This window comes from Melospiza georgiana, chromosome 1, assembly GCF_028018845.1.
Source record: "Melospiza georgiana isolate bMelGeo1 chromosome 1, bMelGeo1.pri, whole genome shotgun sequence".
Taxonomy (NCBI): domain Eukaryota; kingdom Metazoa; phylum Chordata; class Aves; order Passeriformes; family Passerellidae; genus Melospiza; species Melospiza georgiana.
The window spans coordinates 15,278,894-15,295,230 of NC_080430.1; the positions used below are offsets into that span (position 1 = coordinate 15,278,894).

General features: G+C 38.9%; 1 protein-coding gene across 7 annotated transcripts in view; it reads left to right on the forward strand.

Annotated features, from left to right (window-relative positions):
* The window catches only part of ARHGAP12 (Rho GTPase activating protein 12), a 74,795-nt gene extending 60,050 nt beyond the window's left edge, over positions 1–14,745 (forward strand). For 4 of the 7 annotated variants that reach the window (XM_058023424.1, XM_058023374.1, XM_058023398.1 and 1 more), the window contains 9 exons: positions 1,373–1,477; positions 1,831–1,929; positions 4,449–4,557; positions 5,296–5,415; positions 8,251–8,349; positions 10,392–10,469; positions 11,246–11,380; positions 11,649–11,751; positions 12,171–14,745. In XM_058023424.1, the coding sequence (XP_057879407.1) occupies positions 1,373–1,477; positions 1,831–1,929; positions 4,449–4,557; positions 5,296–5,415; positions 8,251–8,349; positions 10,392–10,469; positions 11,246–11,380; positions 11,649–11,751; positions 12,171–12,345 (1,023 nt within the window). In that variant the 3' untranslated portion in view covers positions 12,346–14,745. The remainder of the gene's footprint in view (positions 1–1,372; positions 1,478–1,830; positions 1,930–4,448; positions 4,558–5,295; positions 5,416–8,250; positions 8,350–10,391; positions 10,470–11,245; positions 11,381–11,648; positions 11,752–12,170) is intronic. The other 3 variants (XM_058023381.1, XM_058023405.1, XM_058023390.1) reach the window with 2 other exon arrangements.
* Positions 14,746–16,337: the final 1,592 nt, after the last annotated feature.

Sequence of the window (16,337 nt, forward strand, 5' to 3'; positions counted from 1 at the left end):
GAGAATTGAGTTTGAAAGTGGAAGGTGGTGTGAAGTTTTTTCCCAAGTGCTAATTGGCATTGGGTAAATTAGAAGTACAGCCCTATTCTGATATTTCGTGGGTAAAATAAAGAAGTTAAGATGCTGCTTTCCATTCAACACTTCATTGCCGTTAGGACTCTAGACTGGAGATTTTCCAGTGGTAAACAGCCTTTCTGAAACACAATTAGCATTAATTAACATCCATGCTGGGAGTTTATTCAGAAGCAGCAGATTAGTCCTGTTTTCTGAACCATCTTTTCTCCCCTTGGGTATGGCTGTTCTTGCACAGGCTGGAAACTTGTGTTTGCAGCAAGGAGCTTGTCCTGGGGCTTGGGTCCCCCAGAGCTGTCACAGGAGCAGCACTCACACATCAAAGGCTTCGTGAAGAAATAAGAATCTTTCTGGGGGAGCAGATGCTACAAGCTTTTCCTGGAACTACAGCATGAAATTTCTGTGCTGTAAACTGAGGGACTTCCAGCTTTCCCTGTTCCATATTTTACTCATGTCGCTTGCAATTAGAGCTTTTTGTTTGTGTGGGCTGCTGAACTGGTTTCCTTGAGGAATTACATTTCAAAGCTATGTGGTGTATGTTGAAATCATAGTAAAAGTACTTTATTTTAAAAAATTCTGATATCTAATATAAATGGGAAGGTCGCAGGTAAGAATAGCTCCCTGAGGTTTTCCTCCAAATTGTTTGAAGGAGTTGCTTGTGGGTTATTTGCTCTTTAGTAGACAGACAGTGAGTTCTGTTTACTTGGTAGGACGTACTCCAGTATTGCAATAGAAGCACTACAGAAAAGTATAAGTGTTGGGGGGTAAATGTTTTTTAAAAATTATAAATAGAGAAATGTACAAACTGAGAGTGCTCTTTCAGTGTGGATGGATGTGATTCCTGTCCAGCAAGTGTACTGTTTCTGGTTTGATTTTTGGTTTTGTATACAACGGCTGATTAGGTGGCAGAATGTTGGGGGATGTTTTGTTCAGTTACTTATTAGCTGGTTTTGTTTAAAGCTTGGGACTATCTTGGCTAAAATCAAGCTACAGTCAAATGTTGTATGGACTTTTGCCATTAGTCATAGGAAAAAAATATCTGCTGGAATCTGATTTGCATTTAAATTTGTAGAATTTTGAGGGCTTTAGGCTGAGCAGCTTGTAACAGACGTGCTTAAAGTTTGTTCCGTGGAAGGTTTTTTGTTTTCCTGGTGACATGCCTGTTGATTCATGGCAAAGTACTGTATCTGGTCTAAGTTGTACAGACTGTAAATAATACATGTTACATTTAAAAGATTGCAAGACTGTAAAGAATTTCCTCAGGTTTAATTTTATCATCACTGTTCGGAATTTTTTCCAGAAGTTTGGTGTTAATCAGTCTAAGCCAGAATTTACAGTGGATCTCAAAGGGGCTTTGATTGACTGGGCCTCGAAGGACAAATCCAGCAAAAAGAATGTTATTGAGGTAAATTATTTTATTTAAATGCAGAATTATATGCACTTCAATTACTGATGTATGAAATTTTCTTTAAGCTTAAAATTAAAACCTCATAAAACGGAGTTTTATCCACATCTACCTGCTTAGATGTAGCTGTTAGTACCTGCAAGAAATGTCCATTTTTAATATGGCTGTATGGGATATGTTTTGCAGTTTTAAGCAGACTATTAAAGGCTGTCCTCCCTGGTAAATGTTCTGGAGTGTCTGTGTATTAGCTAACAATTTTGCCAGTGAGAAGTTTAATTTTATTTTAATTATTTTACTTTTGAACTATTATGTGTTTATCATTTCTGATGATATCTGTTTCTATTTCTTTAAAGCTAAAAACCCGCCAAGGTACTGAGCTCTTAATTCAATCAGATAATGACAGCTTTATTAATGAGTGGTATAAAGTTCTTAACTACACCATCAACAATCAGGTATGTATTTGTATCATGAAGGTTCTATTTTCACAGTAATATTATTTAGAAAACTAACTGATATAACAGCTTCTAAAGTTTCATGTGCATCTTCATTTACTGATTTTCTTGAGAGCAGGCAGGAGTTTGAGGATATGGCAGTTCCTGGTGGTGGTAAGTGAAATATAACTAATAGTAGCAAAGGGATAAAGATGGTCCACTAGCTTAAGATGCAGAAGGTGTGGGCTGACATCCATCTGAGAAATGAACTTACTTCTCTGGCCAAATACTTGTTCTGTCTCAGTGACCTGAAAGGTTCTGATAGAGAGGGAATGAAAGGGGGAGGATGGTCAAGGGACAGCTTAATGACATACATTTATTAGCATTTGATACTGCTCTTCACTTATTATGGCTGCACTGAAGTGCAGATTAAAAGTCCTGGCAAAATACTGTATTATCTCTTCTTATCTGACAGCATAATGCCAAGTATTTAATTATCAGAGAAGTGCTCAAGTGTTTGCTTTTGATATTGCCAAATAGGATTAACAATTTTTTAATTCAGAAGTTGGAGGAGATCTTGGAGAAAGTATTGCTCTCTATCAAGTTTGCTTCATCTATATTCTTACTTTTTAATAGTTCCAGGCTTGGCTGCTGTCCCTAAGCTCCAGTTTTGTTACTTTCAATGCCAGTCAGTGTCTTTCATTTCTCTTAGCTCTGTTAGTGCTTTTCACATATGAGTGTTTTCCACCAAAACACAGCAAGTTGATATGAATGGTTGAGTTTCTTTCTGAGCACTCATGGCTTAGTTCCTAATCTGCTGTCTCCTGGTATGGGAATGTCATGGCCCTTAATACCCAGGCAAGAGTCACTCAGGGATCCTTTCTCCTGTCTGCCCTGCGTAACACAACTGAGGCCACTCCATCTCTGCTTAAAAAAGAGTGAAAATGGAAAGGCTGAGATAGGCTGAGATGTGGGGTATTACTTGTTAGGTTGAGGAATGGTGGAATAAGGAGAGTTTATCGGCATTCTGGAGGAAATGGTGATGGATACTGCTGGGAGCTGGTAGCCAAGAGACCCAAGACTACAAGCCATAAGTCAAGAAAGTGCATTAGAGTACCTGATAATCTGAAGCATTGAAGCTTTGGGTACAAAAATCCATCAGATCTAAAGCCAACTTTTAATTTTGGAAAGTTTACGGTAATAGCAGCTGTGATCTCTTTCCCGTGACCAAGGTACTATTGCTAGCATGACAAGATCTTCTTCAAAAGAACATGCAGATCAGATTCTGTTCTCTTTGCTCCCTCAGGCTCTGTTGTGGCAATGTCCTGTACAAGAGGAACCTGCAAAGGATGTGGCTACTCTTTTTTAAACATGGAAATTTTCATGTTATTACTTTAGACTTGTTGCATAGTACAAACTAGATCCCAGCTGACTTTTTTCCAAAGCATTTAATAGTTTTAAAATATGCCAATCCTAAAAAGCTTTGAGGCCTCTTGAAGAGTGGCAGAGGATCCTTAATGGGGACATTATTTGCCAGTTGAATATATTGATCTGTGATGTGTAAAAAGGCTATCCAAAGCTTTGGAAAAGGAACAGGAATGAAGGTGTTTAAAGGTAACAGATTAAAGTACAGCTTAGTCCAGGAAGTCATGCTGCTGCTCAGTGCTCTGGAGTGCACAATCTTGCCTCATTTTTTAGGATTTCCTTTCTTGTAAAAGAAAGCACTCTGCAGACAGATTTTGGTGACTGCATAGCAATCCAGTTGACTTCAGTTGAAGTGAAGTAAGACATGCACAGATTGGGAGGGGAATATGTTGTACTGAAGCTGAGGAAGCTTCTTTCCCCATTTCCTGGTATGTCTGCAGTCACATGCATAGCCTGGGCTGCAGGTGATATAGCAGACTCTGGAATCTGCCTCCACACTTCAACATGATCTGTGTTTTCACTTGACAATGTTTAAGGAGAATATGCTGATAGCAGGAACACTGGGAAAGAATTTTAGACACTGGTACACTTATTTTTCAGAGTGAATTCAGTGTATGTTTTGACAGTAGTGAGATTTTCCAATTGATAGTTCTATTTTCTATTAAGAAAATTTTACTTAAAGAGAAAACAAATTGGGTAAATGCTCTAGAATTTTTTTTCTTCTCCATCAGTCAGGCATTTCTGTGGCAGGACCATTAAATAGCTGATGTTTGTCTATTGGATATGGAAAATAAGGCCAACCAAAAATAATTTCTGTTGTTTATGGGTTGATGTAATGAAGTGTTATCATGAAAGACTGGTTGTACTTTGTTCAATGTCCAGCAACGTTTTTTTTGAGCCTTATGAATAAATAGTGTTTCTCAAAGTTACTCACTCTGCCAATGAGAGTTGTCTCTGAAGATGTTTAACATCTAGAGTTCAGGAAAGAACAAACTGAATGTCATTTTAGGGGGAGAAATTGTGTACTGTAGAACTGTCTGCAGGCAATGTGTGTGTTAGTGCTGTATTATCTGAACTGGCAAACTGAGCACTGCATATCTTCTTAAATCCCACAGGTAATAGAGTCTGATGAAGCATTAGATGATGAGGTACCAGATTCCCCTGGAGTGGAAAAACAAGACAAAGAGAAAGAGAAAGAAAATAAAGACTCTAAGAAGCTTCGTTGTGAGTTGAAAATTTTCCATTAATTTATTCTAGCGATGGCAGTTTTCATTTTCTGCATCTTCAGTATTTTGTGTAAATGGGGAAGAATTCTAAAGGACAGCTAAAAATGAAACTAACGGAGTTTGGAAACAATCTTAATATAGTTCATTCTGCATCTTGGTACCACTTGGTAAATTTTCTTCCATGTTTTATTAATCATACTTTAAAAAGGGAAGAAGAAGAAAAGAAGTGTGAAATGTCTTTAGCTCCTGTTGTATGACACATTTAAAACAGGAGAAAATAAGCAATGGTGAAATTAATTTTTTTCAGGGTATTGTCAAATGCATAGAAATAGTATCTGACTTACCAGACAAACTGTTTTCTTTCCTTTCCTTCCAGGCTCTTATATGAAATTTTCAAAAAAGTATTTGTTTTTCTCAAGATAGTTAACCTAATGGGAAGCAGGACGGGTTATGAAACATAGCTGCACTTGTAAATTTCCACATCAATTCCATACACAAGCTACTGTTTAGTTGGTTTTGCAAGTGTTTAGTGATAGGGTTGTCTCTTGGTAGTTTGAGAAATGGATGCTATTTACAAGGAGTTCCAGAAAGGAAAAAATTAGGGATGAATTGCAAATTTGAGTAGATTTTTTGTGTTTTGGAGTGTAATTGTTTTTTTCTTTAATGCTGGTTCCTTGGCTGATAAATGCAGTGTTGGTTCTGTGGGTAGTAATGCCAAATGTGTTTCTGTTTTCAGCAGTGAAAGCACCCAGCAATATAGACTCCACAGATCAGAAAAAGACCAAAACGAAGCTCAAGAAGTTTCTTACACGGCGCCCTACATTACAAGCTGTCCGTGAAAAAGGCTACATTAAGGGTAAATGAACCTTTTTAACAAAGGACATAATTTGAAAAGCTGAATTTAGTAGTTCATGTGTAAAATGGGGTTAAAATGGTCTAGTTTCAGAGTAAAATACATGTGTATAGTTGGTTTAACAAAAGTCTTGGATGTATAGTGGAACTGGTGATTGCTGTACTTCTGAGTGCTGTTACTGGCCATTAAACTGCTCGCAGGATGCCTCTCCCTCGGCTCCGTGCTGGCCGAACTGCAGTGAGAACTGGGGGCCCAGGAGCCCCTTTGGACTTGGACTCTCTAGCTAAGAAGCACTGCATTCCACCCTTCTGAGCTGGAAATCCAGATATCTGACCCTCATTTGTGCAAACAGGGGAAGGAGCAGCCCTTTGGGTACAAAGCTGAGTGCGTGTGCTCACCCAAAGGTGTTTTAGTCCGAGTGGAACCAGACAATCATGTGCCATATCATAAGAAATTAAATATTTAGGGAATCCAGGATGAGGTTACAGGAGTCTTAACTCAAACATCTTTTTCCCATAACTTTTTTTGAATGTATACATTATTTTAATTGTTTCAGATACTCTTGAATCAAAGTTATGAAAGATTTCTTTTTGTCACAATTTGACAAAATGGTATTTGCACAGATTTCAGTTAATGTATTTGTGTAAATTATTGACTTGGTACTCATTGTAAAACTTCATTTATTTATTTATTTGTATGCTTTAGCAGGACTTTTAGGTGGTGCTCTAATAGGGTGAAAATAGCATATGGGTAGGCAAATACCAGACCAAATCCTACTGTGATTTGCCTCACTGCATACTTTAACAGGTGTGCTTCTGTTGCATGTGGCATTTGATATATTTGTGTATCTGCAAATATAATTTACTTGTAAATGATGGAAATTTTGTTTGGAATAAGGGAGCATTATTCCCAGACTTTGACATTTTGCTCTGCTTTGCAACTTAATATTCATGTCATGGCTCAGTGACATAACTTCTGACATTGGCAACAGTGAACACTAAGCCAAGTTTAACTTGTACATGTGCGTGCTAATGACTGGATTTTTAATAAAGGCATTAAGGAATGAGGAGTTTGGTTTTTATTTAAAAGCATGGTGTAAGTTTTAAAAGTTGGATGGGCACTGTACAGCTTTACATTTATTGTATGAATGAAGAATACAGAAGTCTTCATTTAAAAGCCCAGTGTACTTTGGTGGCTGCTGCAGAACAAACCTAGTAAATGGAAAGCTTGAAAATCCAGTATGAGCAGAAAAACTAGTGAAAAGTTCTGGAAGAAAAAAAATCCACTTGAAACAGCATGCACTAAGTGGAGAAGGAGCTGTGTAAAAGTTTTGTTACATGGAAAATCAAAAGTACAGTTATTACTTTTAAGATGTGAAGAAAAAAATACTACTTCTGTGTATGTTGAAATTATTAAAGTCGAAGGCAATTGTAGCAAATTACTTTGTTACATGCTACTATTTTCTTCTGCTAGCTAATCTGCATTGCTTTACCTGCCACAGCTGCATGCTAGCCTGGCTTTCTGCTGCGTGGGCTTTTTCAATCCTTTGCTACTGATTCTGCTTATAAAGCTCGCTGCGTGAGTAGCTGCCACAGCACCGAGGTGGTGTGGACCTCTGGCCTGATCACATCCAGCTAAGAATGCCATTAAATGCCCATTTTCATACTGTAAAATTGGTTTGGTGTGCTGTTTGGGTTTCCCAAAGCACTGGTCAAGATGTAAGAGTTGTTAATCTACTGAAATTATTGAACCTGAAAAATGGGCTAGGTGCCGTGCATGATGCAAATGCAGGAGCAGTCTCTCTTTTGCAGAAGCTCTGAAGTAAGACACACCAGATTCTGGGAAGATGGCCACTTATGTATCTAATTTAACAGAGTAAACAAACCAACAAACACCCCTTCCATTTCAGAGTGGAATCTTTGCTTCTCTGTCTCAAGACCCCATGTCACCCTCATGCATCTGAGCAGAAGAGGCCATCTATTATTTTGGCATCTTTGATCAAAGCCATAGAAATGGATCTATCAAAGGTTTTGGTGATAACAATCTGAGCAAGAAGAATTTACATGCTGCTAATTCACTGAGACATTGCAAGATTCTCCTCTCTGTCCAAGCTAATTTTCAATTTTGCTTCACTTTATGATGGAAAATTCTCCCCCTGGATTGTGCAGTTTTGAAAATAAGATTCAGATTTACCATTGCCCATAAATATCTGTATTTAGATTCTGACTTTGCAGCCAGGTTGCCTGTGCATGGTCAGACTTGCATCCATTCAGAGCTCTGAGGTAAAAGTCTGTCATTTACAAATTTGCATCAGAATCTAATAATGTCAGAAGACTCTACATTAAAAAAAAGTAATATATAATGCTGTGTTAAACAGTGGGTGCAGGAAAGATGACATTTTGCAGGGTTCTTTCCCCAAGGAATGCCAAAAGCTTTCACACCGGTTAAAGTTCATAATCTCTTTGAATTTTTAACAAAGATTGCAATAAATGCATGTTGATCTTGGGACAGGAATGGAGTGTAACAGGACACATTTGCATCCATTACATTTCTTATAACATTATTGATGAAATGACTCATAAAGTATCACCTGATGGATTAAAAGGATTTCAGTAGCAAAACTTCCTTTCTTGTGTAGCTGCTGATGCTCTTCTTACTGGGAGCTTTTCTCGCTGGGAGCTGCTGAGAACTCTTTTCAAAACTTTCCTATTTCCTCTCCAATGCTGCAACAATTGTATCCAGTAGACTTTGCCCTTTGTAGAGGTTTGTTTTAACCTGAACTAGTTCTGTCACTCGTGTCCTGTTCCACTGTAAATCAGTCTCTTTACTTGGTTCCAGATCAAGTTTTTGGTTCAAATCTCACCAGCTTGTGTCAAAGAGAAAACAGCACGGTGCCAAAGTTCGTGAAGCTGTGCATTGAGCATGTTGAGGAACATGGTATGGTTGAATTTTTTGTTTACAAATCTCTCTAGCTCACCACTCTTAATGTTGAACATTTAATCTTAAAATGCTGTTGGTTTATTTGGGGAAGCTAATCTGAGACTTGTATCTGGAGTTAGCATTGGGTTTTCAAGAGTGAGGACACAGGTGGGATCCAAAGTGGGGAGAGGGAAGGAAATCTTATATCTGAGAACCTAATCTGCTTGAGTGTATTTCAAGCTGAGGAAAAGGCAGGACAGCCCCCTGGCAGCAAGGCTGCAAAGGAAGAGGGAGTACAAGAAGTAGTAGAAGAGCTCGGCTCATCAAGTTTCTTTTTTTTCCCCCAGATTAAAAATGAGACTATTGAAATGCAACTATTCATTTTGGAAGGTTTAAGCATGCTAGCAATCACTTCTTTTAAAAATTCCTTGAAATGAGCTTTGAGGAAAAAGTTCTGTTCCTGCTCTGTGTATGCACTGACTGCCAGAAGACCAGCCTGCTTGTTTGATGCCCTTCAGCCAGTTACACAAATTACTGTATTTTGTGCAATTCTGGAGATTATCAGTGTCCACATATTGACTCAGTTTTTGTTTGCTTTGATTGAAAAATATGTATTTCCTACCTAACAAGTGAGAACACTTTGTTTGAAAGCTACATGTGACATTCTGGGTTTTCTGCTGTAAAGCACATCTTCACATTTTTGTTGAAAATTTGTTGGTTGTGACTCCTGGCTTGGCTGTAGTCTCTGTGGGTTTTCTTGCCTGTTTCTTGCTGTTGTCTTTGCCTTATCTCTTGGAAAAGATGACTGAGAGGGGATTATGGAATCTCCATAATCATCATTCAGATATTTACCAGTCTGTTAATCTGAGAACAGTCCCTTGAGTATCAGGGTAAGTGTTACAGGGGAGTACATGTGAATTCTAAGGCACCTTCCATGGGACCTTCATTTAGCCTCTAGTCCTCTTTGTCAGTGTTTCTATCTTGTGGCCTGGGAGGGGAGAAAAACTGCTTACATTGCATTACTCCATTCTGACAAACTGCCACCTTGCTTGTGGCTGCAGGCTTTATTCCATTTGTGATCTGAAGATTGTGAGAAAGGGGTTTGTTCCTTGCTTTGTTCCTTTTTTTTTTGGTTTTTAATTTTTTTTTATTTTAAAGGCAGGACTACAGTGAAGATAGTGAAGTTTTCCTTTTTTAAATACCTGAGGGGAAGCTGACAGAAATGAACAGCTTTTTTTTCCTACCTCTCCAAGTCTTCTTCCTTCTGCCAATACACTTCAGATCAGTTCTTTCTGTAGTGGATTTTGGGGAAAAGGGATATGTCAGATGGTGCTGGTAACTGTGCTCTGTTGCATCAGACAACTCCTTGAGGAGCTACAGGGACTTGCAGGTATTCTGGCAACACTCACCCTCTCAGTGGCACTGACTCACCTGCTGCATCCAAATGGCTTTTCAGATAAATTTTTTACCTCCTAATCACTGCTGAGTAACTGCAGTAGCAACCACAGAGACACAGTTTTCTTCTTTTCTGGTCGAGTGTGCAATCCTGTGAGGCAGGGGCTGCCCATTTTAGTTCTGTGGGCTGTTGGGTAGCTCTGAGTGTGCATGTGCATCATTCCTTCTTGTAAACCTGGTCACTTGACAACTTTGAGATGCTCTCTATGCATGACTTGATTGGGTTTTCTTAACCATACATTAAAAATTGAACATTGTATCCACAAAATACCTGGTTATTGCATGTTGGACTCCCATGTATTCCCTACCCACCCACCAAGAGCATCTTAAACAAGACATCTGATCTCATTGGGGAAACTTGGAGCTGTTGCCTCATTACTTCTTGAATAGGAAGTTTTAGAGATTACGTTGAGCTTGATGCTGCCAAAGTTGTGCCAGCAAATTAAAACCCCTCTGTTTTATATGCCCTGCCCATCAAAACAAGCTAATTTAACTTTTAATTTCTTTGTTACAAGGTGGGTTTCCTTTGCTTTTAATTTTGCTACTAGGTCTACTAGACCTATACATATGTAAGTTATTAAAATGGATTTATCCCTTTGTTTCAGGATTAGATATTGATGGCTTATACAGAGTTAGTGGCAATCTTGCAGTGATACAGAAGCTGAGATTTGCAGTCAATCATGGTAAGCTTCCTCCAGTTATATTACAATGGCATATATTTTCAGATTGTTGAAGTCCATAGAAAGCTAAAGAAAAGGATTTCTCTGTAACATATCACGAGAAATGGCTGTCATCCTTGAAGTAAAGTTACTTCAGAATTACAGAACTGACTGTGTAACATACAGTTAACCTGATATTCTGGAGGTTAAGTCTCATGTGAACCTTAGAGGCATTGCTAGAACAGAATTCTAAAAAAAAGATGGTAATAGAATTTGAGGAAGGGGAATTGTTTCAAACAAAATATCTCACTGCCTTATGGGAAAACAGCAAGCATGTTGAGCTTTTACTAACATTAAAATTGTAAGTTTATGGGTTATTTAGTGAGATTTGCTACTGCCTTTTAGTGGGGAGAGGGCTTAGCTCCTCTTCACTGTACTCTGTGTATAAAACCCCTTCTTCTTAGCATAGCCCATCCAGAATCTGACCTCTCATTTCCTGATTGACAGGATCTAACAGTAAATTTTGTGTTATGTCAGCAGCTCCTATTCCCTTCTGGAAAATGCCCTAGGAGTAGGGGAACTGTATGTAGTGCAGTAGGCAGAGTTTAGCCATCTCCATCTGCTGCTGCAGCTCTGTATCCCAGACTGGGATATGGAATGTGCTGAAGTAGAGGGAGTCTTCACTGCTTTGAAATCAATAAGTACAGAAGAAAAGTTGAGTTTATTAAAAAAAAATGAAAAAAGAAAAAGAGCCTTTATAGTTGTAATATTATCATTAATTATTTATTTCTCTCTCTCAGATGAGAAGCTGGACTTGAATGACAGTAAATGGGAAGATATACATGTCATTACAGGAGCTCTAAAAATGTTCTTCAGAGAATTGCCAGAGCCACTGTTCACTTACAACCACTTCAATGACTTTGTCAATGCAATTAGTAAGTCTGGAGAACTTGCACATGGTGTTTGGATAAGTCCTGTACAGTTTCAAACGTGATTTTGGCCATGAGAAGGATGTTTTGGTTGTGAGCGGGGTGACTTGTCCGGGATTCCTGTCGGTGCTGCCGGGGCTGGCCGGGAGGTGGCAGTGTCCTATCTCGGATTAGCGCCGCAAACCGCGGCTTTCCTGCCCAGCCTCTCAAAATCTGTTCTCAAGTTTTAAACAAAAATGCTGAACTTTTGTTTCTCAACCTCACCCTTTTGCAGAGCAAGAACCACGGCAGCGTGTCCCTGCTGTTAAAGATTTAATCAAACAGTTGCCAAAACCAAATCAGGACACGATGCAGGTACTCTTTAGACACCTGAAAAGGTAAGTGACAGGTAGAAGGAAAGGCTTTGTGTTGCTGATCTTTCCTTAAAGATAAAGAATCCAATTTAAAGTACCAAGTGACTGTTCTTACTGCATTTTTTATATTGGACTTGATAAAAAGCATGTATCAGTCTGTTTGGATATGAGCTAGCAGAGCACCAGACTAGAGTCAGTATGTTGCATATTTGTGATGTTTGCTGCCAAGTCCTTTAGAGGGACTATGAGAGGACCAAGAATGACATTTCAAAACAGAACTTTTTTCATAGAGAGAGGAATTACAGCAGCTGTATGTCTTAATAGCAGGACTGCTCATTAAATAAATACTCTGAATAGCCATTTGCTTTGGGATGTGTCTTTTTCTGTTATCCTATTGCCCCAACACTGATAAATCTCTTCTTGTGTATTGTTTTCTCTTTCAGAGTTGTAGAAAATGGAGAAAAGAACCGAATGACCTATCAAAGTGTAGCAATAGTTTTTGGTCCAACCTTATTAAAACCAGAGAAAGAGACTGGTAACATAGCAGTCCACACTGTATACCAGAATCAGATTGTAGAGTTAATTCTACTGGAATTGAATTCCATCTTTGGACGCTGACATTTTTCTTGGAGGAGAAACTGGAAGTGATGGGTTGGCAGCAGTACTCCATCAGAAGAAAAACCTCTTGCTGTATATGATGTTTTATGTTTGTGGACCAAGCAGCAACTTGTTTTTTTGCACTTTTGGGGAGGGAAGAAACAGGAGAAATGTTTGACCACTTTAATGCGAATTAAAGAAAACACTTCAGATTTCTTTGAAAAGTTCAATATAAAAAATTAATTGAAAAGTTTCTAGTTTGCCTTTTTAAAGTATCATTGGAAAAATCTAATATAGGTTCATACACTGGATTTCTTGGAGGGTAAAACTAATAATCTCAGACTGGATAATCTGGAATTTAATCTCAAAATTCTTCCATATGATGGGGGAAAGTCCTACCATTTTTCCCAGTATGGAAAAATTCAGTGAAGTTACATCTTAAGCTTGTTTATTACAGCCTACTTAGATCTGTATGACACTTTTCCAAGGGGTTTCTGCATGCCTGATTGTCCTAGACTTGTGCTAACAGTTTGGTTTAGTTATTTAAGTCTAATTCTTCCCTTCATGTCTGCTGCCCTCTGTTCTTCTTTATTTCCTGTTTTTCTGTTGTTGGGGTTTTTGTTTTGTCTTTTTTTTTCCCCTTTGTTTGTTTGTTTGTTTTTTAGAATTTTTTTTACTTCTTTCTTTCTTCCTCTTTTTTCCCCAGCAGCCTCTCTGGAAGTTCTTTGCTGCTTCATAGAGCAGCACACTATTACACTATTTCAAACACTGAACTTGTAAGAATATCCAGCTACGGTTATTTGTCGTGGGACATAATAGAAGTAATATTTAATAAACATGTTCATTTTTTCAGGGTATGTCCTGAGCTAAGTTTTGTGTTATACTGATCTAAAGCTAAAGTCCTAAGTAAATACCGACTGTAACACTGTATTGAGTTCTGGTTAATGCTGTGGTAGTGGAAGTTCATTCTTGGTGTAAATACAGGCTGTCCTTTTGATTCCTGTATATAAGTCAGTTCCTGTATAGTTGAAGAACACTTTAGTGACACATTTCTAATCATGGGTAGATTAGCTACAGTAGCATAATGTTTCCAGTGGATGTCTGGGTTTCAGCAGGGAAACAGGTTATGGGGAGGGAGGGAGATCTAACTGTGTGCACTTTTAGATGTTAATTACATTTGCGGGCAAATAACTGTAATGCAAATGGTACTGGAGAAATACTGAGTGTGCTTGCTAAATTGTTAATGCACTACAAGAAGAGCCTTTTAGATTATTTAATATGTACAGGATACATTAGAAAAATGTATTATGAATTCTAACATCTGCAGATAGTGAAAGTCATGTTTTGATAGATAGATGTTTGATGGAATCCACTATGCTAAATTTAAGATTTTCTTTTTACATTAATGTAGAATAATTTGTAAAATTGGTTTTGAAAGATTTTGTTACAGGGAGCATGGTCTGCTGAAGATTTTTTTAAATGTATTTTTCTAGACTAACTGCTGTATCTGACATATTTGTTATGTCTAACCTGAATAAAGAAAACCAATAGTTCTTTTAGAGTTTACCATACCCACTTCAGACACCACGAGCCCCCTTTGAACAAGACCAATGTATCTCACCCCTTAGCATGGATGGATACCACTTGTGACAAAGAGCTGTCACACTGGACTGAAATATGAATGCCTACTTTATAACCTGACAATTTTAGGAACTTCCCAGTCCCCTTCTTTAACAACTTGAATTCTAACATGAGGTTCAGAGAGGGCAGAAGTAATTTATGGATATAAATTTGCAGTCTTTGAAACACATCCCAGCTTGGAGCCCGCTGTACAGGAAGCAGTTACGTTGAGGAGGGGATTGTGTCAGTAGCCCTGGCTCTGCTGTGTCCCTGTCACACACAGCCCTGGCTGGCAGCAGAGGGGACCTGTGGGGACACACTGAGCTCTAACCAGACTGATGGTACGAGAATTTCACGAGAACTTCATAAGGCTTGCATGAAAAGTTTTTGGAGATGAGCGAGGAGATTAGTAACCTTGTGGCTTTCTCAGTGTCTTCTTGTGGTAATGGTGAAGTCTTGTGGTTTGTTGCAAAGCGACCTGGGTGAGAGCTGTGAAAGCCCTGTCTCAGAGGTGTGGTGTCAGCCTCCCTCTGGGCTGTCACCGAGCAGTGCTGAGCCTGTGCCCCGACCTGCTGGAAAATATTGACTGAGATGGAATCTGTGGCTGTGCATTATTCAAACCCTGCCTTTGGCTGTAAAGGAAGAATTCCTGCTGCTACATGAGAGGGCTTGTTCACCGGTCACCTTTTGTTGCAAGTGTTACCTTTTTCAAAGGAAGAATGCCTTTTTAAAGCAATTTGATTATGAGGATGTCACACATTTCCTTGTATTCCCCAAAAATAAAGCATTTTGTTATTACAATATCTAGTATGGTTTTGTGCAGTGAAGTTGTCTTAATGTTCTAATTTCTAGTTTGGGGAGGGGAGAGGATTCTTTTTAATTGAAGGAGGTGTAGGCAAACACTTGAGACATTCAGAAGAGGAGAAAATCCAAGCTAGTGGTACATTTGTTGTGGTCAACATGAAACTATGTATGTCACCACATTACGTTTCTTCAGTGCTTGAAAGATTCTGTCTTGTTCTTGCAGTTAGCTTTGTTTTAAGTCATCAAAATGAGGGATTTGCACAAACTCACCAGGGGAAAGCTATCTGTATCAGATGAAACATAGTTAATTTTTTATATTCCTCAGTTCAGGCTCTATATCAGATTTAGTTCTGGTTTAAAAGCAATTTAAAACCTGAATATAAATTTTTGGGTCCCATGACCACTCAAGAGAAACTGGAGGAGCAATATTATGCATTGGTGCCAGCTGAAATATTTGTTCCAGCACTAGAGCTGTGTTCAGCTACACAGCAGTAGTACCAAGCAACTTTCAGCTGTGCTTGATCTCTACTGATTGCAGGTTTCTTCATTTTGAAGCTGGAGAGAGAAGTGGGCACAAAAAAGGCAAGGCAAATATGCACAGTCAGTTTACCATTTCAGGTAAACTAGTTTTTTTAATTCTGAGTTGCATGCAGGAAACTTTATTTACTTGCAAGTGGATAGGTCATGCTTAACTGTCCAGGCTCAGGAAAGCCTCCCTATTTTCACAGAAATCCACGATAAATTCCCTTTGTACTCAACTCACTGTATCCTGGCAAGCGAATCCTCGCCTTGCAGCATGAGAGAGAAGGGAGTTTATAGGTAACACAGTATCAGTTTATTCCTATGCTGGACTTTTTTCCCCTTGAAGGGAACGGCTTTATTTAGCCCTAAAGTAGTGATATTTTCAGAATCAATTGGTTAATTCATAAGGCATCACGTAAGGCAGGCACAGTGGGGCATTCTGCCGGCCCAGGGGGAGGGACAGCATGTCTGATGAGGCTGCCTGCAGCCGCTGGGGAGAGCAGAGCTCCTCTGAAGAATCTTAATTAGCCTCCACAATTGGGAAGTCTTGTGGGCAAGCACAAGCTGGTAGGACTGGATCAGGCCTTTACAAAAGTAGCCCTATGTGAATGTGGGGCTTAAATGAACATTCCCCCCCTCTCCAGCTCCCCCAGCATTCTTGTAAACAGAGCACTTGTAAAACAAGCTCACACTGTGTAACAAACCAACATGAAAGGCATTCAGAGGCGACTTGGCCTCTCAGTCCATTTTATTGCCCTGAGAATTAAATGGCAGCTCTAATATTAGTTTCCTACAACTTCCCCAAACAGATTCTAGTTTCAGCTGCTACTTTAAAAAAATAAAAGAAATCTGTGTTGTGTTCAGCAAACTTGGAATGCAAAGTGGAACAAGCTGGTACAGTGTCAGTTTTATTTTTCATAGAATCTCATTTTACAGCTTATTACACTAACATATAGTGGGCTGGGGAAGGGGAGAGAGATCCTGAGTGTGGGAATAAGTAAATGCAGAACACTGAAGGCAACAGACAAAGCAGGTGTGATGGACAAGCAAGATAGCAAAGAAACATT